Here is a 27,018-nt window from a genome sequence, read left to right as displayed (position 1 = left end):
ATCCTGTCTGCAATGAAATAAGATTCAAAGGGAATGTAAGAAACGCTGTGTTTTTATTTGCTTTCTCCACCCCGTCCCAACTTTTTCTGATCTGGGGTTGTAGATTTACACCCATAAGGAACAACTGTCCCTCTTTACAATGTGGGAACATTTACCATTGATACACTTGACACTTAAACTGTCTTAAGATAATAAAAACCTCCTTAAAGTGATATGTATTAATATGAAGTAATAATGTGTGTAGCATGTGGCACAGCGAGAAGGTTCTGGGTCCAGGCCCTCAATGTGTCTGTGTGGGTTTCTTCCAGTTGCTCCGGTTTCCTCCCACATTCCAAATACATGCATTCAGGTTGGTTGGAGAAAAATTGCCCTTAGGTGTAATGGATTGGCGACCTGTCCGGGGCGTTTTCATACCCATAGCAAAACTGAATAGGATAAAACGGCGCTAAAACAGACAATAAATATATGAATGAATGTATTAATGTCCTTGTTTATTTTTTGGGATGATAGAAACACAAAGAAGCTAGTGTATAATGAAGAATAATTTTATTTTAATGTTGATTAAAGCAGTAAAGATTACAGTAAGAATGAAAATGTGCAAACAGAATAATCATAATTGATCTAAGGTACATCATAAGTGCTTTTGCATTTAGAGACATATTGTGCACAACTATCAAGTATCTCAGTGATTAGATGTACAGATAATTTAATACATAAATACTAAAGAAAAAATATAGTGATTAAAGAACAATTAAAGCTTCATTAAATATGACAAAAATGTAGAAATTAAAATGTGTCTTTTTAGAAATCAGTGAGAATAAAAAGAATCATTGATTTGGTGTTAGGTGTGTGTGTGTGTGTGTGTGTGTGGTTTATCATTGTGTGTAGAGTGTGATAGTCAGCAGTCCGACCCACAGAGAGATTATCCATCCTCCAGCACGATGTCCTGTAGCTCCTGAACCTGGAACTGAATAAACAATATCTCAGTTAGATCACCGGGTGTCCAGAATTCATAATACAGCCACTTTAGAATCGGATAGCAGTGGGTCAGTCTTGTTTAGCCATGACTAACAGTCTGATTACTGCTGTTATTTTTAGCTTATAGTATTGCTAGGGATTGAGTTTACATCTCTCAATAATACAGTGATGTCTTAATGTAGCATCATTGGCTTCATTCAGACATTTAAACCCGACAGAGTACATACAGTATTTCCCTTTTATGCTTGTATCCGTGTGCAGCCCTTCTGATTTAAGCTGGTCTTTATATTTCTATTGTCTTTTTTACACAAATGTTCACAGTGACAGACTGGTCTTACTGTGCCCAGGAGTTTGCTTGTTGTGATAAGATTCAGTCTCATTAATAGACCTGCTTGGGCAGTCAGCATGTGGCTTGCACAGAATTGGTGCACAGTCATACTTTAACATAAGTTCTTTAGCTGCATTATTGTTGGAAAATACAAGTATACTTGCTCTGCCCTACATAGATTAATATCTATGATTTTATACAGTGCACAGTATAACAAAACTACACTGTTAAGGAATGAGATAGCTTATGGCAAGCATACATGTTACACAGTGGTTCTACCTTGAATGGTGGTGGCGGCCCCTGTTATCCCCTGCTGTTCTTTGCCGCCCATCAGTCCGATGTTCAGGGTGTTCAGGTCAGACTGGTACTGTAGTGCCACCCAGGATTGAATCACTGGGGAGTTCCCAAACAGCTTCAGATCTGCCACGTTTACGCCCAGCAGAGCTTTTACAGTCGTCACATTTAGGGCCTGAGACACACAATTCAACAATATTCATAAAACTGAACAAAAATCATAAATACCTCAACTCTTGTAATATTTACATTCGTATATAAAGACTGTAAACACAAAAACTGCTTTAGTTAAAGTTCTTTTCCCCTTTTTCTGCTTAGTGAGAAAGTTGTAGGGCATGAGGTGTAAAATGTCTCAGTAAAAAAGGGGCACGAATCATCTCCCTCCTGCCACATCTTGCTGCCTGAAGAAATGCCTGATTTTCCAGAAGATTTAAAGCTCTCTACTGTACATCATCTGCAATGATGTGTAGGTCAATCAGGATGTTTTGCAAGCAGCAGGGGGCAGCAAAGCACAGGAGAAAAGGGAAATTGTGGAACGACTGGACATGTAAAAGTTGGTGCTTCACAACAGCTTAAATCTGATACGATGAAGAAGTAGCACCTTAATGTGCTTAAAGTCCCAGGAGTACCTCAGAAAAGCTGTATTGCTTTTTATACCTCAACAACCTTGGGGTTCAGAGTCAAGAAGTTGGTGATGTCCATGCTGATGTTCTGAGTAGAAAGAGTTCGTATATCCTCCACAGAAGCTCCTCCTACACACAGATTCAAACCCAAATTCATGTGAGTGTATTACATTAGCAGGATGTTACCTAGTCTCTATTCATTCTGTCTTGTCTGGTGAAAAATCTATTGCTATTTTAAAACGTGATGTGGGTGTGATCAGTACCCAGGTAAGCGCTGATGAGTTGGAAGTATGTTTTGGCATCGCTGTGCTGAGCATTAAATGAGGAGGTGGCAATGCTGTACAGTGTTGATTGCTGCTCGATGGTACAGGAGGTCAGATCTGGAGTATTTGCAGCCCTGCACAGACAGGAAGAAAAAAAAGTTAAAAACTTACATCTCTTTTTAAATTCCCTTATATGTTAACACCAGCATGCTGCTTCTCCTTTTCAATAGGAAACATGCATCATTATGATGACTATCTGCTACAACTTAATATCTTTGGGTTAATGTGTTTTTCTTAGTACTGGATGGCATGTCAAGAAAAGGAATGCCATAATGCACCTGTGAAGATGACCAGCAAGATTGATTTCAACATTGTTAACGAAGACAAGGTAGGTTAACTAAGGTAGGAATGTTTCTTTTAATCATATCTCACTATTTCTAGCCAAAATGTTTAGTAAACAATGCACTACCTACAATTGTATTAGTTTAGTCAGTAAACAATGCACTACCTACAATTGTATTAGTTTACAGTCAGTACACAATGCACTACCTACAATTGTATTAGTTTACAGTCAGTACACAATGCACTACCTACAATTGTATTAGTTTACAGTCAGTACACAATGCACTACCTACAATTGTATTAGTTTACAGTCAGTACACAATGCACTACCTACAATTGTATTAGTTTACAGTCAGTACACAATGCACTACCTACAATTGTATTAGTTTACAGTCAGTACACAATGCACTACCTACAATTGTATTAGTTTACAGTCAGTAAACAATGCACTACCTACAATTGTATTAGTTTACAGTCAGTAATCAATGCACTACCTACAATTGTATTAGTTTACAGTCAGTACACAATGCACTACCTACAATTGTATTAGTTTACAGTCAGTACACAATGCACTACCTACAATTGTATTAGTTTACAGTCAGTACACAATGCACTACCTACAATTGTATTAGTTTACAGTCAGTACACAATGCACTACCTACAATTGTATTAGTTTACAGTCAGTACACAATGCACTACCTACAATTGTATTAGTTTACAGTCAGTACACAATGCACTACCTACAATTGTATTAGTTTACAGTCAGTACACAATGCACTACCTACAATTGTATTAGTTTACAGTCAGTAAACAATGCACTACCTACAATTGTATTAGTTTACAGTCAGTACACAATGCACTACCTACAATTGTATTAGTTTACAGTCAGTAAACAATGCACTACCTACAATTGTATTAGTTTACAGTCAGTACACAATGCACTACCTACAATTGTATTAGTTTACAGTCAGTAAACAATGCACTACCTACAATTGTATTAGTTTACAGTCAGTAATCAATGCACTACCTACAATTGTATTAGTTTACAGTCAGTACACAATGCACTACCTACAATTGTATTAGTTTACAGTCAGTAAACAATGCACTACCTACAATTGTATTAGTTTACAGTCAGTACACAATGCACTACCTACAATTGTATTAGTTTACAGTCAGTACACAATGCACTACCTACAATTGTATTAGTTTACAGTCAGTACACAATGCACTACCTACAATTGTATTAGTTTACAGTCAGTACACAATGCACTACCTACAATTGTATTAGTTTACAGTCAGTACACAATGCACTACCTACAATTGTATTAGTTTACAGTCAGTACACAATGCACTACCTACAATTGTATTAGTTTACAGTCAGTACACAATGCACTACCTACAATTGTATTAGTTTACAGTCAGTAATCAATGCACTACCTACAATTGTATTAGTTTACAGTCAGTAAACAATGCACTACCTACAATTGTATTAGTTTACAGTCAGTAATCAATGCACTACCTACAATTGTATTAGTTTACAGTCAGTACACAATGCACTACCTACAATTGTATTATTTTACAGTCAGTAAACAATGCACTACCTACAATTGTATTAGTTTACAGTCAGTAAACAATGCACTACCTACAATTGTATTAGTTTACAGTCAGTAATCAATGCACTACCTACAATTGTATTAGTTTACAGTCAGTACACAATGCACTACCTACAATTGTATTAGTTTACAGTCAGTACACAATGCACTACCTACAATTGTATTAGTTTACAGTCAGTACACAATGCACTACCTACAATTGTATTAGTTTACAGTCAGTACACAATGCACTACCTACAATTGTATTAGTTTACAGTCAGTACACAATGCACTACCTACAATTGTATTAGTTTACAGTCAGTACACAATGCACTACCTACAATTGTATTAGTTTACAGTCAGTACACAATGCACTACCTACAATTGTATTAGTTTACAGTCAGTACACAATGCACTACCTACAATTGTATTAGTTTACAGTCAGTAATCAATGCACTACCTACAATTGTATTAGTTTACAGTCAGTAAACAATGCACTACCTACAATTGTATTAGTTTACAGTCAGTAATCAATGCACTACCTACAATTGTATTAGTTTACAGTCAGTACACAATGCACTACCTACAATTGTATTATTTTACAGTCAGTAAACAATGCACTACCTACAATTGTATTAGTTTACAGTCAGTAAACAATGCACTACCTACAATTGTATTAGTTTACAGTCAGTAATCAATGCACTACCTACAATTGTATTATTTTACAGTCAGTAATCAATGCACTACCTACAATTGTATTAGTTTACAGTCAGTAATCAATGCACTACCTACAATTGTATTAGTTTACAGTCAGTAATCAATGCACTACCTACAATTGTATTATTTTACAGTCAGTAATCAATGCACTACCTACAATTGTATTAGTTTACAGTCAGTACACAATGCACTACCTACAATTGTATTAGTTTACAGTCAGTAATCAATGCACTACCTACAATTGTATTAGTTTACAGTCAGTACACAATGCACTACCTACAATTGTATTAGTTTACAGTCAGTAAACAATGCACTACCTACAATTGTATTAGTTTACAGTCAGTAATTGATGCACTACCTACAATTGTATTAGTTTTTCTTACATTTAAAATGCTTTTAATATTTATTGCTGTTACTGTTTTATTTAAAACAAGGTTGACTAATATTAGTGTTGCAGTCCACTAAATAAGTCAACATAAATGTAAATAAATTATTTAAATTTGTTTTATGCCCTAAAATGTAAAGTTACTCTCAAAATGTTCTTCATCAATTAATAAATCAATAAATTAATTAATTAAAATTAATTAATTAAATCAACTGCTGTTTGGGTAAAATTGCTTCTGTAAAAATGACCAGGGTCAGGTATGAGATCAGGACCCTGGTCATTTTTACAGAAGCAATATATATATATATAATTTTAAGAGTTGGGAAAACTGAACACCAAGAACACCAGGTCTAAACAACCATTTATTTATTTTGACACTAAATCAAATATTTTATATTAAAATGGTACCAGTTTTCGTACAATTGCCTAAATCAAGTAAAAAATAATTTTTAAGAACGGTATTTTTATGTTATTTGAACTTTAACAACATTCTAAATTACTGTTGCTTTATTTCACACTTAACAATCTTTTACATTTGTAAACTGACTTGCAAACCAGCAAATGCTTAATTAACTTTAATTATTGTATATAGACGTACACACGTACACATGTCATTTATAACATTTTTCAGTATTTAAAATAAAAAATAAAACTGGTTAAAAGGTAAGTGAAATGCATATTTTATAAAATATTATTAATATGGATCTGCAACTCCAAGTAGATTACTACTGCTCATCCGACTGGATTCATCATTCTGTACAGGTCTAAACAGCCTGACTCCATTATGACATTTAACCACTAATTAACCGCTATGCAGTAGAGGTTGATAGTGGGCTTGAATCACAGACTCGTGACCATCTGCCCTGTCACTAATAGCCGGCAGGGGGCATGAAGGTGCAGATGACTGTCTGACTCTTTATTCAGTTTGCATTCTGCCTATTTTTTGCAGTAATGTGCTGCAGCTGGGAGCTCCTTTTAAAAGCTGGTCCCATTAAGCTTTTGCTTGCTGGCTTTGGTTTCGCAATGCTTGCTTTGCAAGGCTGCTATGTTTTGCTTCTGCCAGCTCGTATCCCACTCGTATGATCATCTCAGCCTGTAACCACCCTGGACATACAAGCTGCCTTGAGAGGTGACCCCTTTTGGAAGAACCCTTTTTGGAGGATGGTGTGGTCAATGTGCAGTAGTGCTGAATGAACTACAAATCCCAGGGATTACCGTGCTTATTAGCACAAATGTGCCTTAGCTGAACTCTGTATAAGTGGCATCCTTGGCCTCCGACACATGTGCAGTAGCCAACTGCATCTTTTCACCTGCACGAGGCGAGTTCATTTGCGGATCGGCTTTGTGTACGGAGAGCCACACCATGATCACTCTGTGATCGACTGTGTGCAGGTGCCATCAATCAGCCAGAAGAGGTCGTAACTGCATCAGTTTTGAGGTCCCGTCCGGCAACCTCCTTGATCAACAGCCAATCATTGTTCGTGTACGTGCCGGATGGCAAAGCTAAGTTTCGAACTGATAAGTTCGAAATCCCAACTCTGGTGCGCTAGCGTGTTTTACCGCTGTGCCACCTAAGCGCCCTTCCTTTTTTTCTTGTCCGCCATTTATTTTTGTTAAGCCACTGCACTTGGGTCCAGAATCAGCTTAGCTTAATGGTGTCTGCTGTGCAGAACTTCCTCACAACCTCCTTTTAAATTTTTTTAGGTAGGTCCAAAGTGTTACCACTTTGTTCTGATATTTTAAAAATATAAACATCAGATTATTTTCTGTGAGAAGTTTGATAGTTAAAAATTTCTGTTAAATAAATCTGACAAACTGTTTTACAAACCACTGAATTCTTCACAATTGTCTTTATTAAAAGGGTAAGTACAGTCAGTTGTTGTTTTTTACGTAAGAATGCCATCTACCAGATACATGCGATGTTCAGGTAGGTAGAAAAAAGTTTAAATGTGAATTTGTTGAAGGTTTCTTCAAATGTCTGACTTTGTGAATAAAATGATAATCACAATTTGTGTCAGTGCTATTTATTTTTTTCATCTAAATGCAATAATTCTTCTGTACAGGTGGGTCCAAACTGTGTTTTTTTTAGATATTTAAAAACTAAATTATGATTGTTTTAATAGGTCTTGTAATATGATCATGTACCTTGTTAATGCCCCCAAAGATTTGACTCTTTAAACATAGAACAAGTACTTTGAGATCAGAAAGTGCATCTATACATGGATATGTTTGTGTCTTTACTTACTTTAGGCTGTCAGTTGTGATGCTTCTTAGTACACTAATGTCCAAGGAACAGAGGTTGGTACCAATTGCGTTGAGCTCAGAACTTTCCAGTTTATTTCCATCCACACTCAGATACCTCATAATCACAGCTTTACTCTACAAAACACACAAACACACCAGTCATTTTACCATGCAAAACACTATGTTTGAGCACTTTTCACCTGAACGTTTGAATGTTTGAGCTGGAATAGTTTCTCAATGCTTGTTTGTCTACATATTTGTCCGTTACCTTTTCTGGCTCCCATGCTCCATTATCTGAATTCATCAGAGAAGAGAGTGTGTCGATTGTGGTGATGTTCCATCTGTTGATGTCTTGTATAGTGGCCGCACGTGATGTAGAGCCCAGTAACTGCAGCACACTGTCATTAAGGCCTGACGGGAAAAGCTACAACATACAAACACACTTTTTGTTTATTATCCACTTCTCGTTCATTTTGCAAAACCTTGTACTTTCTCACATAACCCAAGGGTTTGGTGGCTTGAACTTTGTCTTCTTTTAATAAGACCAGTTGAGATCTGCTGACCTGGTTTAATCTGTCCAAGATGACAGTCTGGAAGTTGATGTCCACTACTTTCTCAGTAATTGCTGCTAGGTTGTCCTTTAGGACAGTGTTGTCCAGACATGCATCAAACTGGGAGAAGTCATAGCCCAGAGGAAATGACCCATCTTGAATTGTCGCCGATGTGATGGTACTTGTTGTGCATGATGCTGGAAAAAGGAAATACAGCAGATGCATAGTTCAATTATTATACTCAATACTGCAAAAAGAAACAAACCACGTTTGGTACCTACATATTTAAGGCATTTGACATAACGTCAAGGCCTGCACATCAAAGACTATTAAGTGCTTATTTTTGTTTACATTATAAAACACTGATACCTAGAGCACGGAATGATCTGCCTGTAGAAGCTGAGTTGCATGCTGTGAACATTGTCTGCAGCTTCTTTACTGGGGTCTTCTTGTTCCTCAAATCTGGCATGAAAGACTTTAAAAACGTCTTCTTTTCATTCTTCTTTTCATCCTATAAGACAACCAAATACTTCAGATAAATACAAATAAAGCGGAATGAGATCAGAAACACAAAAATGTTGGATTTACATACAGAGTTGAATAGGGCCCAGAAGTTGGAATTAAAGTAGAGAGGTAGATTTTCCAGCTTCTCTAGAGTCTGTTGGTTCCATGTTGAGGGATTTCTAGATAAAGACAAACAATTCCTGTGATACTCTGCATCTCTCTTGATTTCTATGTAGTATAATCATGTTTTTAGTAAAGTTTGATGTTTTCCTACTTTTTGTTCACTACTGCACTATCAAAAAATGGTGTATTGTGCTTACCCGTAAATGGTGTTGCCGCTGAAAAGCAGTGACTGTAGAGCTGTGACCTGAGATTCAGTAAGATCATCACAATTCTTTAGCTTCTCCACGATAAGAGGATCAGAGCTCTGAATGTAGGAGGCGTCCAGTGTGCAGACCATGTTACCCAGCACATCTACCTGATCCTTGGTCAGACTCACACTAGATATACCCTACAAAAATACAAAGATTTAGTAATGTGGTCTAAGTGACAAAGAAGTGTGTTAGGAGACAAAAAGTGAGGCATTTTAATACTGTACCTACTTCTAAGCAGGTTAGTGATTTACTGGAGAAATAATGATTTTATTACTCCTTTTAGGATTCAGATTCCAAAGACCCCCCCCCCCCATCCCCTACATGGCCAGTAATGTGTGTATTGACTTCTGTGTGTTTTACCAGGCAATCCCGTGCATTGTTGAACAGGATAGTGTCTTTGTTGAGGACACTGGAGGGAACAGAGAAATCTGCTCTGCTCAGAGCAGAGAAATACGCCTTGCAGTTCACTTTCTGCACTTTTTCATAGCTAAAATATACACACAAAGGCAAACACATGTTTAACACAATATTTACTTCAAAAACATTACAAAAAACTGTTTGATATGTTTGATACACACTTGTAGTAGAGGAGCATATCAGATGGTAGTTCATTGAAGTTTACAGAAGAGTCATCCTTCATGTAGTTGTTCATGCAGGTCAGCTGCAAAACAGAACAACATATAAAAATATTAACAACCTATACTTTTGGCGAAACTGGAATATTATATTGCTAAAGCATCAGTAAAACATTTGGGATGACCAACCAAAAACTGTTTATTTAAAAAATCTCAGTTTTTTCTATTTAAACTGCTGATTGTTGAAGATGTTCTTCACCAAATTATAATAAATCACCGCCCTCCCAGGTGCAGTGGTGAATTACACTAGCCCACACTAAGTATAGGGGGAATGGTAACACCCTGCATGTCAGCTAAGGTTTACCGTTATGTACAGCTCGAACTTTCAGCCAGTTAGCTATGCCTGTTATTTAAGATCACTGATTGAAGACCTGTCGGGTGCTCAGGTTTTGGTGGTTTGTGATTTGCTCACAGGTTTCTCTCATGTTTGGTAAGCAAAGCTTATGCTGTACTTTTTATAAATGGCATTTGTATACTTTATGATTAACGATTTTATGATTCATGGACTGCTACCCCCTTACCACAACACTGCAATTCAGTCCTGCCCTTGTGCTGTAAAATTGAAGTTGGAAACATCGGCTCACAGTTTCATTATGTTTTAGCTAAATAATGTGTCACAGCCACTGGCAAATGTTTTTAGTAAGTGAAGTGTCTGAAAAAGGTTTATACAACATGTTTACAGCTAGTGTACATCATTTAGGCAGCTTTAAAATCATGTCTAGTTTGTTTACCTGAGACTCCTTCAGGAAGACCTTGTTTCTGCCTCCACGTGGTCTACAGGCTTTCACCAGTTCTTTGACTTTCTGTTGTGAGAAACTTTGAACTGAGCTGCAGGTGATTCCCTGTAATAGTGATTCTGACAGCCTGTGGTAAACACACACACACACACTTTACTTTTAAGCTTCAGATCATTTTTATGTAATGTATGCAATGTTTTGCTGGGAACTTTTAAACACTCTACACTCTTTACTCACTACCTGCATATATTGGTTGTGTATTTGTAAAATTCTGTGTAAGGTGTGTTTTAACTTACTCTTCTGTGTTGCTACTGGTACTGGCAACTGCACCAAACAGCATCATAGCCTAGTGAATAGCAAAGATATAAACTTTTAACAGATCTGCAAGTCAGTTATTACAACAAGCACAATGAACTGCACTTTATTTACTACAGAACATACTAATCACTACTCTTTGACTGTGTTGTTACCTGCTCATGATTCCAGCTCTTCTTATTGACGAGTGAAAGATCAATTGAAGTGGAAGAGGCCAGCAGTACTAATGGAATGTATGTCACCAGTTTATCTGGAACATTCTCTATCACTTTGGTTTGGTCTGCAGAGACAATCTTGAGGGAAAAGTATAGAGAAAAAAACATATCATGGTGTGTATAGTGCATTTATAGTTTTGGACATTTCCTGTGTCAACTCATTGACATTGTTTTAATTACTGCATTGATTTTGATATTATTTGTATATATGTAGGTGTGTACCTTCTGGACAAAAGTTTCTTGTAGAATCACTGGTGCTGACTGAAGGCTATTTATGAATGTAGGATTTTGGGTTAAAATCAGGAGCTCAGAGGATGGAATGCCTGAAAGAACTTCTGAGGAAATGCCTTCAACAAGTGTGCCCAGAGTCACCAAGGATGAAGCACTGTTGATCTGTCAATAAAAAAAGATTAACAAATTAATTTGTAAGAAGCTCATCACTTATTTAGAAGCTGAATCTCAACATGAATGAAAAATGACCATGCTTTGTTTTTGCCACATTATTTACTTCTGAAAAAGGCATAAAACTGTGGTGTGGAGTGGATAACTAGTTTTGACACATTTTGGTAACCTGATAATCTGGTAACATTTATTATGCTTACATAAAAATAGTTTTTATGGTTGCTTTCTTTTTTCTGTTAATTGATTCTGTTGTTCCTTGTTATTTTTTATTCTTTATGGTGTATGGATTTCTTGTTTTTGAACTTATAGTATCAGTGGTACATTTTAAGGTCCATGGTATACTTACATTATAGCCTGCGCTAAAGAGACTCTGAATGATGGCATTTGCTTGGCCCTGGTCCCAGCCAACAACAGTACTGAGTGTAGACAAAGCACTGTTTATGACACTGGGAGGGGCGGAGCTTATCTGGCTCACAGTCAGGACAACACTGTTATTTCCCAGCGATTCAATAGTGGATGTGGATACAGTTGGAATCTTTGACAGTAGCACCGCTGTGACCTAGTGCAAAAGAAAAAAATAAGTGTAACTTACTCTCCAAAAGTTATAAGGACACAGATTGGTCCTTTTTGGCTGTCATATTAGTCTTATTGATTGGTTATTTTTTTACTGGTCTTATTGATTGATTACCTCTGGATCCGTTTTATTGCAGAATTTGCTAATGCTGTCAAGTATGATTTTGCTGTCTGCAACTCCAAGAGGGGTAAACACAGAGCTAGGCGCTCCACACAGAAGAATGTCTGGCAAACTACACACAACACACACATATAAACAGACGTCATGTTCAGATGTCATCCCTTTGTAACCCTTAATACATTGCTCACATTATTTCCCCATGTATGCCCTTCAACTCCCTTTCTTAAGACTCTCTTCATAAAATGGTATTGTTTGTTTGTTTGTTTTGTTGTAAATGCATGTTGGTGCAATATATCTATTACACTGTATTTAGCAGAACTAGGCTTTGTTGTATGTGCAAAATTCAAAAAATGATCTTTTGTATTGTGCACTTTCTGAAATCTGAACTTTGTGTTTTTTAGATTTTGTTTTGAGACACCTGTTGATAAAGTGTTGGTTTCAATTAAGTTTTCTATTATATGCAAAACTGATATTGGATTTTAGGTTGGCACCAGTCAAATGACATGTGCATTAGGAACTGCAGTGTTAGGGGTAAAGTTATTTTAAATATTTTAATTTCATAAAAGTAGGCTGTATTGTAGTTTTTGTATGGTGAGTCTGGTAGGCAGTGGTGGCTTACTGGTTAAGTTATTGTTTAGTGATTAAAAGGTTGCTGGATCAAGTCGCACCTCTGCCAAATCGCCAGAGTTGAGTTCCTGAGTAAGGCCCTTAACCCTCAGTTGTTTGCGTTGTATTTATAACTATTGTATGTCATTTTGAAAGAAAAGCTTCCACTAAATGCTATAAGTGTAAATGTACCTGAGGGGGTTAATGTTGGGATTCTGGATACATAGTTGGGTTGTGTAGAATATTCTGACATCAGCTGGAATTGCAGTGTTGTTAAACAAATGAATATTCTTCGGGTTCTCCAAGAAAACACCAATCTAGGACATAGTAAAACAACAATTTAAGCTATCTATTTTTTAAATGATCATTTTTATTTATTAAAGGAAAACACCAACTGCTTCATTGGTTACTTAATTGCACTGTCAAAAATGTGTTTAATAACTGAGTTTAATACATTCAGGCTTGTTGAACTGCCAGCAATGTTAAACCTAAAATCACTTGAATAAATACTTTTTGTTTTTAACTGTATAGCTAAAAATGAGTTACCTTGTCGTTTGATACAAATGACTGAAGGTCACTGAGGGAGATGAAGGTGATAAAGAATCCAATGTTGTCAGCAAACCATGAGGTGGAACTTAGAAGTAGATCTGAGGGGTTATAGCAGCGAGGTGTGCCGTCTAAAAGATGCAAAGCCAGATATACAAATGAAAAAAACATTCAGCCAAATTAACTTTAAAAGAGAAAGCTGTATGCTTTCCTACCATTGCTTTTCAGATATTCCTTTATTGAGTTGTACACATCAGCTGGAGTAAAATCAGTCGTTGTAAATTTGTAGTTTGACCCCAGGACAGACACTCTGCAATTACAAAATAATTTTTACTTTCTGCTCTTAGTGTTTTAATCAACAAGCAGCATCTGCAGATGTTATTAGAAGTATTTGTGCTAATAGCCCTGTATAAATCTCCCCGTTTAACACTCACAGTTTCCTGTACGACAGGCAGGAGGCACTGCTGAGCATGGTAGAGCTGATCTGCGTAAAGCTGAGGAAGGGCAGATAGCGAACAAGTGTGACTTCAAACCACTGATCTGCTTCGGCCTGAGACGATGCACTGAGAGCACGATTCCAAACACACTCCAGTGTCTGCCTGGCCAAACTTGAGGATATCACTGGCTCCTGTATAGAGGCAAAAATAATTAAATAAGGGTTACTGGAAAAAAGAAATTAAAATGCTGAGATGAAGCCAAGCATACCATCTCAAGATATTCATTGGTTCTTTTGTAGTTGTTGAGAAGTGTGCAGAGTTCAGAATGTTTGATGACTGTGCTCTCCTGATTCAGAATCTCACTTAGCTCTACTGTGGTAATTGAGTTCAGCAACTGGAAGACAAAAAAAAAATGACTGCCTGTTATGCCCACGAGTAGCTTAGTAACACTTTTAGAATCGCTGACTCTGAGCTATACAGTGGTATAGTGCTGCAATACCTCAGGTTGTTTTTCTGTTGGAATTATGGACAGGAAGTCAAATAAGTTAGGAACTCCAAAACTGGCGAAGAAGTCTTTCAGGAACACAAAGTAGCTTCCTCCTTGATAACAGCTTAAAACATTTGGTCCTAAGGAAATATACAGAAACCATCTAATTATTAAATTATTTTAATTAATGAATAAGAGAAAACTCCTAGTTTAGATAACTCATCATTCGATAATGGAAATACTGGTTGCTGACTGCAAGCAAGACTGGTTCAAATCAGCAAAAAAGATTAAACACTAAAAATATAGGTAATATAGGTATTGATGTACATAGCCTACCTTGGCTGCTCTGGTGTTTAAGGTAATCTTGTATGTAACTGAAGATAGTACTGAACTGTGTTTGAGTGAGGTCACTTCGTGCATTATCCAGTCCTTTTACTCTGCAAAAGTAAAGAAAGAATGAATTTATAAAGAGAAGTAGGTTATCAAATCACCCACCTTCTGTAAGCTTGTGTAGTGGAATGTTGTGTATCTGTAATATAGGAACATACATTTTTCTGAAGGAGTCACAGCTGATGTTCAGTGGAATGACTGACAGTGAATTTGGACCAATCCCAGAAAGAAACAGGTGAAGATTAGTCTGGAACCATAGAGCAAAGTCTTGTGGGCTGAAGGATTGGAAGCGAGGTGCCAGAGCCAGCAATGTCATGTTTAGAAGGGTTTCTGATATTGCAGGAGCAAAGCTCGTCACATTTTTCTGAAAACACATTAAGAATTTGTTAAATATTATAGAATTCATTTGGTCAGTGTTAAAAAAAAAACATGGATATGCACGTCTACAGAATAAAATTTCCCTCACCTCTCCTGCACTCTTGGTGACAGCGGTAAAGAAGCTGTCAACTTGTTTTGGATCTGATGACATGAGCACACTGCTAAATACCTCTTTGAACACAGAGTCACTTTCTGTTACCCCTAAATTGGACTGCAGGATCAACTGTGCCTTTTGCTCACTGGACAGTAAGTCCAATACCGCCACCTGTAAAAAAGAGACTCATGTATCACAACTAATAACACACTAGGTTTGCTGATGCTGTGCTAAGAATTAGCATATAGAAATTACAATACAGCATCTTCCGGTTGTACCCAGTTAAATAGTATTGTGATTGCTTAAAATGAATTGTCTGAAGGTTTTGGCCATATGCACCCAAGACCAATTGAATTGTCAATTAACTGAAAAAGTCCAATGTGCTGTTGAGTGAGGAATATGTAGGAGGTGTTTTGTAGTAGCTTAGATGAAATGTAACGTAGACATGTATTTGTAGTGTAGAAAAAGAATGTCTCTCCTATATGGGTAAGATAATTTTTTCTGGTCTTTTACCTGGAGGTGGCCAGGAAGTGGCAGTCTTTGTTAAAGCAAAAATGTGCTTCACACCTGACTGAACATTAAGTTTGGGCTCATTTTCTCTGAAACATTAGGCATGACCTTGCCCAACGGACACGTTCAAGGACCCAACACTGGCTTTGGACTGACTTATTTTGTAATGTCTTGTTACTTGGTAAACATTAATTATAAATGCTTGCAAGACATAATTCTATGTTTTACCAAAAATCAATGAATAAATGAAAAAAGTCAAATGTTACTTACACTGGAGAAATTTTTATTAAGCTCTTGGAGTTCTGTTAAGGTGCCATATATGGAGAATTTGCCAACATTCTTTTCAAGCCAGTTGTCACTGCCCTCCATGCTGGAGACACATGCTGGATCTAAAAGGAAAAAAAGATGAACATAGATAGATTCTTTATTGATCCTTTGCAGGAAATTTCTTAATAGGATGGAAACAAAATATTAATAACCATCCTGTTTCCTTTAATTAAAAATAAGAGTTTCTTTTCTTTTAAAAGCTTGCACATGACCAACAATTTGTCATTTAAAGGTCACATTATTGTACATACCTGGTAGGTCTTTTCTTGAAAGGAAGGGGAAGATGAAATCAGTAAAGATGGACTGTTTTTGTTGCTCTTCCATGGTTTCTTGACTACTAAGAACCTCCACCCTTGTATGAGAAGAAAAATATCATGTGATTTGTTGCTTGTAAATGTTTTACACATTTTTGTAACAATTTTTGTAAATGGCCTTTGAAGATCTCCATTGTCTACTTACACAATTTGGTAGGTCTGGCAGCTGAACGTCTTGGAACTAAGACCTGAAAGGAAATCAATGGAGACTGATGACAAAAATGGTCTTAGTCTGATGTGGAACCACTGGGAGATGAAAGATTCATCCATTAGCTGTGCATCAGTGAAGCTGTTGATCTTCACTTCACCAATGGCATCAAGAATATTTGGGTTTGGCTTATTGCTGCTAGGGGTCTAGAAAAGAGAGGACATATTTTATTAAAACATGTTAATAAAACAAATGTTTATTGCATTATTACCAAATGTTTCGTACTGTGTTGGAGTACAGAGCCAGAGCTTCATCCAGAGGTGTTGCAAACTTTTGGAAAAAAAGCTTCCAATCTTCTTTGGAGTAGATCACGCTGCCTGACACTTTGCATGTGAGTAGTGTGGCCAAGTCATTGGAGGACAGAACAGTGACCTTGATTAACAACAAAGGAAGGTTTTTGTAAGTGAAAGAATATTGTTAAGTGGACTGCTATAAAAATATAGATTTTATATCTGATAGAGAACTCACAGATGGGCACATGTAGTTAGAGATGCTGAAGGAGCACAGGACTGCAGAACCACTTCCAGATAAGAGGGAGGTGCTGTAGAGGAAACAGAATAGTGTGTAATATTCCTCATCCACAGCTCTCTAAAGTAAGCTCTTCTTTTTGATAAGCACAGCTCACCTGTCTACACCTTGACAAGGATTGTTGTTGGGAGATGAAACGATGTTGTTGTCAGTGTTGGTGTTGTCGGTGTTGTTGTTGTCAGTGTTAGTGCTGTTGTCAGTATTGGTGTTGTTGGTGTCAGTGTTGTTATTGTTGTTGTCAGTGTTGGTGTTGTTGTTGTCAGTGTTGGTGTTGTCGGTGTTGTTGTTTGTGTTGGTGTTAGTGTTGTCAGTATTGGTGTTGTTGGTGTTGTCTGTGTTGTTACTGGTGTTGGTGTTATTGGTGTTGTCAGTGTTGGTGTTGTTAGTGTTGTCTGTGTTGTTATTGTCAGTGTTGGTGTTGTCTGTGTTGTTATTGGTGTTGGTGTTATTGTTGTCAGTGTTGGTGTTGTTGGTGTTGTCTGTGTTGTTATTGGCGTTGGTGTTATTGTTGTTGTCAGTGTTATTTGTGTTGTCAGTGTTGTTGTTGTCAGTGTTGTTGGTGTTGTCAGTGTTGGTGTTGTTGTCAGTGTTGTTGGTGTTGTCAGTGTTGGTGTTGTTACTGTTGGTGTTGTTGTCAGTGTTGTTTGTGTTGTCAGTGTTGGTGTTGTTGTCAGTGTTGTCGGTGATGGTGTTGTTGTCGGTGTTAGTGCTGTTGTCAGTATTGGTGTTGTTGGTGTCATTGTTGTTGGTGTTGTTGGTGTCAGTGTTGTTACTGTTGGTGTTGTCAGTGTTGTTGTTATTGTTGTTGTCAGTGTTGGTGTTGGTGTCAGTGTTGTTGTCAGTGTTGGTGGTGTTGTCAGTGTTGGTGTTGTTAGTGTTGTCTGTGTTGTTATTGTCAGTGTTGTTGTTGTCTGTGTTGTTATTAGTGTTGGTGTTATTGTTGTTGTCAGTGTAGGTGTTGTTGGTGTTGTCTGTGTTGTTATTGGCGTTGGTGTTATTGTTGTCAGTGTTGTTTGTGTTGTAGTTGTCAGTGTTGTTTGTGTTGTTGGTGTTGTCAGTGTTGGTGTTGTTGTCAGTGTTGTTGGTGTTGTCAGTGTTGGTGTTGTTACTGTTGGTGTTGTCAGTGTTGGTGTTGTCAGTGTTGTCAGTGTTGGTGTTGTTACTGTTGATGTTGTTAGTGTTGGTGTTGTTACTGTTGGTGTTGTTGTTGTCAGTGTTGGTGTTGTTAGTGTTGTCTGTGTTGTTATTGTCAGTGTTGGTGTTGTCAGTGTTGTTATTGGTGTTGGTGTTATTGTTGTTGCCAGTGTTGGTGGTGTTGTCACTGTTGTTGTTGTTAGTGTTGGTGTTGTTATCGGTGTTGGTGTTAGTGTTGTCAGTATTGGTGTTGTTGGTGTTGTCTGTGTTGTTACTGGTGTTGGTGTTATTGGTGTTGTCAGTGTTGGTGGTGTTGTCAGTGTTGGTGTTGTCTGTGTTGTTATTAGTGTTGGTGTTATTGTTGTTGTCAGTGTAGGTGTTGTTGGTGTTGTCTGTGTTGTTATTGGCGTTGGTGTTATTGTTGTTGTCAGTGTTGTTTGTGTTGTCAGTGTTGTTGTTGTCAGTGTTGTTTGTGTTGTTGGTGTTGTCAGTGTTGGTGTTGTTGTCAGTGTTGTTGGTGTTGTCAGTGTTGGTGTTGTTACTGTTGGTGTTGTCAGTGTTGTCAGTGTTGGTGTTGTTACTGTTGATGTTAGTGTTGGTGTTGTTACTGTTGGTGTTGTTGTTGTCAGTGTTGGTGTTGTTAGTGTTGTCTGTGTTGTTATTGTCAGTGTTGGTGTTGTCAGTGTTGTTATTGGTGTTGGTGTTATTGTTGTTGCCAGTGTTGGTGGTGTTGTCACTGTTGTTGTTGTTAGTGTTGGTGTTGTTATCGGTGTTGGTGTTAGTGTTGTCAGTATTGGTGTTGTTGGTGTTGTCTGTGTTGTTATTGGCGTTGGTGTTATTGTTGTTGTCAGTGTTGTTTGTGTTGTCAGTGTTGTTGTTGTCAGTGTTGTTTGTGTTGTTGGTGTTGTCAGTGTTGGTGTTGTTGTCAGTGTTGTTGGTGTTGTCAGTGTTGGTGTTGTTACTGTTGGTGTTGTCAGTGTTGGTGTTGTTGTTGTCAGTGTTGGTGTTGTTACTGTTGATGTTGTTAGTGTTGGTGTTGTTACTGTTGTTGTTTTCAGTGTTGGTGTTGTTAGTGTTGTCTGTGTTGTTATTGTCAGTGTTGGTGTTGTCAGTGTTGTTATTGGTGTTGGTGTTATTGTTGTTGCCAGTGTTGGTGGTGTTGTCAGTGTTGGTGTTGTTGTCACTGTTGTTGTTGTTAGTGTTGGTGTTGTTATCGGTGTTGGTGTTAGTGTTGTCAGTATTGGTGTTGTTGGTGTTGTCTGTGTTGTTATTGGCGTTGGTGTTATTGTTGTTGTCAGTGTTGTTTGTGTTGTCAGTGTTGTTGTTGTCAGTGTTGTTTGTGTTGTTGGTGTTGTCAGTGTTGGTGTTGTTGTCAGTGTTGTTGGTGTTGTTACTGTTGGTGTTGTCAGTGTTGTCAGTGTTGGTGTTGTCAGTGTTGGTGTTGTTACTGTTGATGTTGTTAGTGTTGGTGTTGTTACTGTTGGTGTTGTTGTTGTCAGTGTTGGTGTTGTTAGTGTTGTCTGTGTTGTTATTGTCAGTGTTGGTGTTGTCAGTGTTGTTATTGGTGTTGGTGTTATTGTTGTTGCCAGTGTTGGTGGTGTTGTCAGTGTTGGTGTTGTTGTCACTGTTGTTGTTGTTAGTGTTGGTGTTGTTATCGGTGTTGGTGTTAGTGTTGTCAGTATTGGTGTTGTTGGTGTTGTCTGTGTTGTTATTGGCGTTGGTGTTATTGTTGTTGTCAGTGTTGTTTGTGTTGTCAGTGTTGTTGTTGTCAGTGTTGTTTGTGTTGTTGGTGTTGTCAGTGTTGGTGTTGTTGTCAGTGTTGTTGGTGTTGGTGTTGTCAGTGTTGGTGTTGTTGTTGTCAGTGTTGGTGTTGTTACTGTTGATGTTGTTACTGTTGGTGTTGTCAGTGTTGGTGTTGTTGTTGTCAGTGTTGGTGTTGTTACTGTTGATGTTGTTAGTGTTGGTGTTGTTACTGTTGTTGTTGTCAGTGTTGGTGTTGTTAGTGTTGTCTGTGTTGTTATTGTCAGTGTTGGTGTTGTCAGTGTTGTTATTGGTGTTGGTGTTATTGTTGTTGCCAGTGTTGGTGGTGTTGTCAGTGTTGTCAGTGTTGGTGTTGTTGTCACTGTTGTTGTTGTTAGTGTTGGTGTTGTTATCGGTGTTGGTGTTAGTGTTGTCAGTATTGGTGTTGTTGGTGTTGTCTGTGTTACTGGTGTTGGTGTTATTGGTGTTGTCAGTGTTGGTGTTGTTAGTGTTGTCTGTGTTGTTATTGTCAGTGTTGGTGTTGTCTGTGTTGTTATTGGTGTTTGTGTTATTGTTGTTGTCAGTGTTGGTGTTGTTGGTGTTGTCTGTGTTGTTATTGGCGTTGGTGTTATTGTTGTTGTCAGTGTTGTTTGTGTTGTCAGTGTTGTTGTTGTCAGTGTTGTTTGTGTTGTTGGTGTTGTCAGTGTTGGTGTTGTTGTCAGTGTTGTTGGTGTTGTCAGTGTTGGTGTTGTTACTGTTGGTGTTGTCAGTGTTGGTGTTGTTGTCAGTGTTGTTGTTGTTGTCAGTGTTGGTGTTGTTACTGTTGTTGTTGTTGTTGTCAGTGTTGGTGTTGTTAGTGTTGTTATTGTCAGTGTTGGTGTTGTCAGTGTTGTTATTGGTGTTGGTGTTATTGTTGTTGCCAGTGTTGGTGGTGTTGTCAGTGTTGTCAGTGTTGGTGTTGTTGTCACTGTTGTTGTTGTTAGTGTTGGTGTTGTTATCGGTGTTGGTGTTGTTATCGGTGTTGGTGTTAGTGTTGTCAGTATCGGTGTTGTTGGTGTTGTCTGTGTTGTTATTGGTGTTGGTGTTAGTGTTGTCAGTGTTGGTGTTGTTAGTGTTGTCTGTGTTGTTATTGTCAGTGTTGGTGTTGTCAGTGTTGTTATTGGTGTGGGTGTTATTGTTGTTGCCAGTGTTGGTGGTGTTGTCAGTGTTGGTGTTGTTGTCACTGTTGTTGTTGTTGTTAGTGTTGGTGTTGTTATTGGTGTTGGTGTTAGTGTTGTCAGTATTGGTGTTGTTGGTGTTGCCTGTGTTATTGGTGTTGGTGTTATTGGTGTTGTCAGTGTTGTTGGTGTTGTCAGTGTTGGTATTGTTGTTGTTGTCAGTGTTGTTTGTGTTGTCAGTGTTGTTGTTGTCAGTGTTGGTGTTGTTGTCACTGTTGTTGTTGTCAGTGTTGTTGTTGTTATTGGTGTTAGTGTTGTCAGTATTGGTGTTGTTGGTGTTGTCTGTGTTGTTATTGGTGTTGGTGTTATTGGTGTTGTCAGTGTTGTTGTTGTTGTTGTTGTTGTCAGTGTTGGTATTGTTGTTGTTGTCAGTGTTGGTGTTGTTGTCTGTGTTGGTGTTAGTGTTGTTTTTAGTATTGGTGTTGTTGGTGTTGTCTGTGTTGTTACTGGTGTTATTGGTGTTGTCAGTGTTGTTGTTATTGGTGTTGATGTTATTGTTGTTGTCAGTGTTGGTGTTAGTGTTGTCAGTATTGGTGTTGTTGATGTTGTCTGTGTTGTTACTGGTGTTGGTGTTATTGGTGTTGTCAGTGTTGGTGGTGTTGTCAGTGTTGGTGTTGTTAGTGTTGTCTGTGTTGTTATTGTCAGTGTTGGTGTTGTCTGTGTTGTTATTAGTGTTGGTGTTATTGTCAGTGTTGTTGGTGTTGTCAGTGTTGGTGTTGTTATTGTCAGTGTTGTTTGTGTTGCTGGTGTTGTTACTGTTGGTGTTGTCAGTGTTGTTGTTGTCAGTGTTGTTTTTGTTGATGATGATGTCAAGGTTCAGGGTGTCCAGATCAGCTTGGCTCTGTTGTGCCACCCAGGACTGAACCACTGTTGAGTTTTCAAACAGCTTCAGATCAAGCAGATTCACCCCCAGGAGACCACGCACTGTACTCACATTCAAGACCTGAGAAGCACAGCAGATTTGTTCTTCAGTTCTCTACATGTTTCATTTCAGAAATGAAGATGAAGTCTGTATAGTTTTTATTTCTATGTTTATGTTCATACATTAAGAACACTGGGACTCAGACTCATGAAGGTGGTGATGTCCATGCTGATGTGCTGAGTAGAAAGGGCTTGTATATCCTCTGGTGAAGCTCCACCTGGAGTAACAAAGAGAGGAACATACCTTAATGTCTTATTCAGGCTGTAAGAAGAACTAAATCCCCTCATTTCTGAGCTAAGGAGAGAGATTTGCTCATATTGGCATCGTAGCTGATTAGCCTGGTGTTTACTTTTAAACATGTCAATAAATAATGAGTGTGGTGTGTGTGTTACCAAGGTAGGGACCGATGAGCAGGTAGTTTGTGGTGGCATCATGGGTTTGATTGCTAAATGAAGAGATGGCGATGATGTACAGAGCTGATTTTTGCTCAAAGCTACATGAGGACAAATTGACAGTCCTGCAGAAAGAAACAGGAAATGATGCTGAATGTGGAGCTGGAGAAACTGAATTCAGAATGGATGTGTTCTGTACATGTAAGCTTGTGGAGATAAATGTGTGCGGGTATGTGGGTGCTACTTACATCAGGCTTTCAGCAGAGATGCTTTCCAGTACACTGACTTCCAGAGAACAGAGGTTGGATCCAATCACATGTAGTTCAGAAGCTCCCAGAGTATTAGCATCCACACTCAGATACCTCATGATTACTGCTTCACTCTGAAAACACACCGATGGTTCTTTTCAAATCAAACCAATCAACTTTTCTCCCATTAGTGCTGAGTGCCACGTTCACATTCCAGTACAACGTCATACGTGAACACGTCCACAATTGTGTCTTTTACCTTTTCTGGCTCCCAGTCTCCATCGTTTGAGTCCATCAGAGAGGAGAGTGTGTCGATTGTGGTGATGTTCCATCTGCTGATGTGATCAATCGTAGCTACACGAGATGTAGAACCCAGTAACTGCAGCACACTGTCATCCAGGCCTGATGGGTAAATCTTTATTGCACAGCCACAAAGAGAATCAGCACATGGTTAGGAACAACACTGAGCAGGACATGGACGTCTATCGTCCACTCTTTAAAAGGCTGTTTGTGAGTGCTACTGACCTGGGTTAACTTGTCTAGTATGACAGTCTGGAAGCTGGTGTCCACCACCTTCTCAGTGATGGCTGCCAGGTTTTCCTGTAGGACAGTGTTGTCCAGGAACAGATCAAACTGGCTGGAGCTGAAGCCCACTGGAAACGATGGGTCTGCAATGGTCAGTGCTGTGATGCTGCTCACTGTTAGACACAGGACACACATTTAAACCATGGAGGACATAATGGACCCCTGTGAACCCCTGCATCTCAGTGGTTGTGTTTATGACTGATACCTGAAGTAGCTTCAACATCTGTGTTGCATTCTGTAAAGAACGTCTGGAGCTGCTCTATGGGGATGTTTTCCTGCCTCAATTCTGGAATGAAGGTTTTCAGGAATGTCTTCTTCACATCCTGTATGGGTGGACAGAGACATAAATATCACCAGAAAACACTGGAGGAGGAGAACGTGTTTAACTCCACAAACAAACACCATGAAGAATAGGTCAGAGAAAAATGCATACAGAGTCGAATCCATCCCAGAAGTCAGCTTTGAAGTAGAGTGGTAGAATGTCCAGCTGCTCCAGGGTGTCTTCATTCCATGTTGAAGGATCACTGATCAAGGACAGACGATGCTCATTAGAACTTTGGAGGATCTAATTCCACACCAATCAGCCGTGAGTAGAAGATGTATAAAGCTCTTACCCATAATGAGTGTTTCCACGGATGAGTAGTGACTGTACAGCAGTGATCTGAGAGTCAGATAGATCTCCACACTTCTTCAGCTTCTCCACAATGACAGGATCAGAGTTTTGGATGAAGGATGAGTCCAGTGTGCAGGCCATGTTACCCAGAACATCCACCTGATCCCTTGTGAGGTTCACACCAGATATGCCCTACAACAGAAGAACCATCCAGGAGAGTTAGACTGTGGCAGCAGGTGTATAGGAGAAGTCATCTGGGTACCTCTGAAACTGAGGCTGCTTTTACACAGTGTGTGTGTGTGTGTGTGTGTGTGTGTGTGTGTGTTACCAGGCAGTCCTGAGCATTGTTGAACAGAATGATGTTCTTGTTGAGAACGGTGGACAGAATGGAGAAATCAGCTTTGCCAAGGGCCTGGAAATATGATTGGCACTTTTCCTTCTGTACTTTCTCATAGCTACAAAACAAACACAATTACAGATCAAATCTCTTTGGTGTCCATAAAGCAACGTTTCAAAATCATTCACCAAAAATGATCGGTGGTCCTACAGTCAGAGTGTTTCTATTTTTCTGCACTTTATTGGACTGAAGTGTGAAGCTGTGTGTGAAAGAAAATTTTCCCACTAATTTAGCTTCCACATAAACAATCCATTTAAAACAGTGTGTGTGTGTGTGTGTGTGTGTGTGTGTGTGTGTGTGTGTGTGTGTGTGTGTGTGTGTGTGTGTGTGTGTGTGTGTGTGGGATGCAGACCTGTAGTAGAGAAGCATTTCAGAGGGAACTTCATCAAAGCTTACAGATGTGTCGTCTTTCATGTAGTTGTACATGCAAGTTATCTACAACACAGAGAACATGCTAAATGACATCACTGTAATATTGGGACTTTTTTTTTTCATTGGCGTTCATTTAGCAGCAAGAAGTTTGTTTATCTGACTGGACGTATCTTCTGGTTAGTATGTTAGGACATTGTTTAGTATTGGAAATCCTATCATAAATGTTGGACTTTTTTGCTACATTGCTAGTATGAGTGTTTTACTGGTATTCTGGACGACTAATAACAGCTTTTGTACGTCTCCTGAAGCTCTCTTATTGATTTTCACATGTCAGACATTGAATGGACTTTAGTGTGTTAAAAGCGTGTGTACCTGAGACTCTGTCAGGAAGATCTTGTGTCTGTGTTCACGTGGTCTACAGGCTTTCACCAGCTCTTTAACTTTCTCTTCTGGAAGTGTCTGGACTGAGCTGCAGCTAAATCCCTGCAGAAGTGATTCTGACAGCCTGTGGACAAAAAAACAGGAGGATTTCAACTCTTCTCAATGTGTTTACACACCACCTTCTTAGACTGAGCATTTCTGGGTGAAATTGTGTGTGTTGTGTGTGTGTAAGTGTGTATTTGACTCACTCTTCTGTGTTATCCACGGCATTGGCCACGGCACCAAACAGCATCACAGCCTAGAAAAGAGAAATCATGTATAAATCAGCCCAGAATGAAAAGAGGACAGAACTGTTCATGTAAATATACTGATGGTAGTGAGGACAAACATCAATTCTTCATGATGCCAGATGCCATGTTGTTACCTGTTCATGACTCCAGCTTTTCTCATTGATGAGTGAAACATTAACAGAGCTCAGTGACGTGAGTAGAACCAGTGGGATATACATCACCAGCTGATCAGGAACATTTTCTATGACTTTGCTCTCGTCTACAGAGACGATCTGGGAAGAAGGAATGGGAGGAGAACTTCAGTTGTACCCAAACAGCATCTGCATAGAGCTTTATTAGATGAACAGTCACATTGCTCTACATACCTCCTGGACAAATGTTTGTTGTAGAATCACTGGTGCTGACAGAAGATTGTTGATGAATGTGGGATTCTGGGTCAGAGACAGAAGCTCGTCGGCTGGTATGTTGGTAAGGGTTTCTGAGGGAATGCCTGCGACGAGCGTGCCCAGAGTCTCCAGAGAGGAGGCGCTGTTGATCTGTGGAATGAAACATCATATTAGAGCTGGTCAGTGAAGCATAAAACATCGTAAGAATCAGCTTTTGTGGTGAAACTACTCGCTACGTGGACGTGGACACTCAGTGTGTAGTGAACACTCACATTAAAGCCTGCACTGATGAGGCTCTGGACGAGGGCGTTCGCTTGGCCTCGGTCCCAGCCTGTAACAGTACTGAGTATAGAGAGAGTACTGTTGATGACACTGGGAGGGGCGGAGCTTATCTGGCCCACAGTCAGTCCACTGCTTTGGCTGCCCAGCAATTGGATGACGGATGTAGAAAGAGTGGGGAACTTATTCACCAGCGTTGCAGTGATCTGAAAGAAGAGAAGAATTAGTGGTAACTCCCAGTGTTCTAGACTATTCCGTCAGCAGACTTAACAGGCGTGTCCTTGATGGGTCACCTCTGGATCGGTCTCCGTGCAGAAGTCGTTGATGCTCGTCAGGACGGTGGTGGTGTCGTTAACTCCGAGAGGAGCAAACATGGAGGAAGGAGCTTGACACAGCAGCACGCCTGGTAAACTATATACAAATGAACACAGACAGTTAGATGAGGTAAGACAGAAGGATGAAGATGGAGTTTTTATTGTTGTGGATGTACAGGAAGTGATCTAGGAGGAAATAGTCTAGAGTTAGTGTGTGTAGTGTTGTGTGTTACCTGAGGGGGCTGAAGTCTGGATTGTGGATGTAAAGCTGGGTGGTGTAGTACTGTATCACACTGACTGAAATTTCTGAGTTGTTAAACAGTTGAAGGTTCTCTGAGTCCTCCAAGAAGAGCCCGATCTGCAGGACATCATCAAGCACAAGCATTAAACTGCTAGCTGCTTCTATGTGTTACGTGTGCATTACCTGGATAAATAATGGCAACAACTGGAAGTTGGTGTGTGTGTGTGTGTGTGTGTTACCTGGCTGTCTGATACGAATGACTGGAGGTCACTGATTGTGATGAAGATGATGAAGGAACCGATGTTATCAGCAAACCAGGAAGTGGAGTTCAGACTGGCTTCTGAGGAGCTATAGCAGCGGGCTGTGCCATCTGCAGATATAGACACAGATACAAAAGTAGATCTTATATATGCACACGTGCTTCTCATAATCCAACTGTGAGCAGCAAAATCTAGCAGAGGAGTGATACAACGAAGGAGCTGCGGCCAT

The 27,018-nt window shown here is 39.0% G+C and overlaps 1 protein-coding gene across 1 annotated transcript; it reads right to left on the bottom strand.

Moving 5' to 3' along the window:
• Positions 1-571: 571 nt before the first annotated feature.
• LOC134328514 (serine-rich adhesin for platelets-like) lies at positions 572-27,018 on the bottom strand. Its single transcript, XM_063009605.1, has 53 exons — positions 26,943-27,018; positions 26,769-26,899; positions 26,522-26,646; positions 26,268-26,385; positions 25,968-26,180; positions 25,675-25,845; positions 25,444-25,581; positions 25,268-25,317; positions 25,011-25,143; positions 24,619-24,701; positions 24,198-24,324; positions 23,871-24,061; positions 23,690-23,780; positions 23,462-23,579; positions 23,197-23,369; positions 22,931-23,086; positions 22,672-22,805; positions 22,424-22,548; positions 22,177-22,248; positions 20,861-21,193; positions 19,547-19,852; positions 17,116-19,411; positions 16,954-17,031; positions 16,716-16,866; positions 16,428-16,636; positions 16,220-16,320; positions 15,912-16,030; positions 15,126-15,302; positions 14,765-14,798; positions 14,282-14,409; positions 14,051-14,176; positions 13,780-13,973; positions 13,561-13,655; positions 13,346-13,476; positions 12,992-13,116; positions 12,188-12,305; positions 11,846-12,058; positions 11,320-11,490; positions 11,038-11,175; positions 10,864-10,913; positions 10,562-10,694; positions 9,774-9,856; positions 9,556-9,682; positions 9,142-9,332; positions 8,910-9,000; positions 8,687-8,828; positions 8,330-8,514; positions 8,035-8,190; positions 7,768-7,901; positions 2,487-2,620; positions 2,258-2,352; positions 1,586-1,775; positions 572-967 (listed from the first exon to the last, which is right to left on the bottom strand). The coding sequence occupies exons 1-53, from the start codon at positions 27,016-27,018 to the stop codon at positions 876-878; spliced, it is 9,471 nt and encodes a 3,156-aa protein (XP_062865675.1). The 3' UTR covers positions 572-875.

The sequence above is a fragment of the Trichomycterus rosablanca genome, chromosome 15, assembly GCF_030014385.1.
Source record: "Trichomycterus rosablanca isolate fTriRos1 chromosome 15, fTriRos1.hap1, whole genome shotgun sequence".
Lineage (NCBI taxonomy): Eukaryota > Metazoa > Chordata > Actinopteri > Siluriformes > Trichomycteridae > Trichomycterus > Trichomycterus rosablanca.
This window is presented reverse-complemented; position numbering and strand designations above follow the sequence as displayed.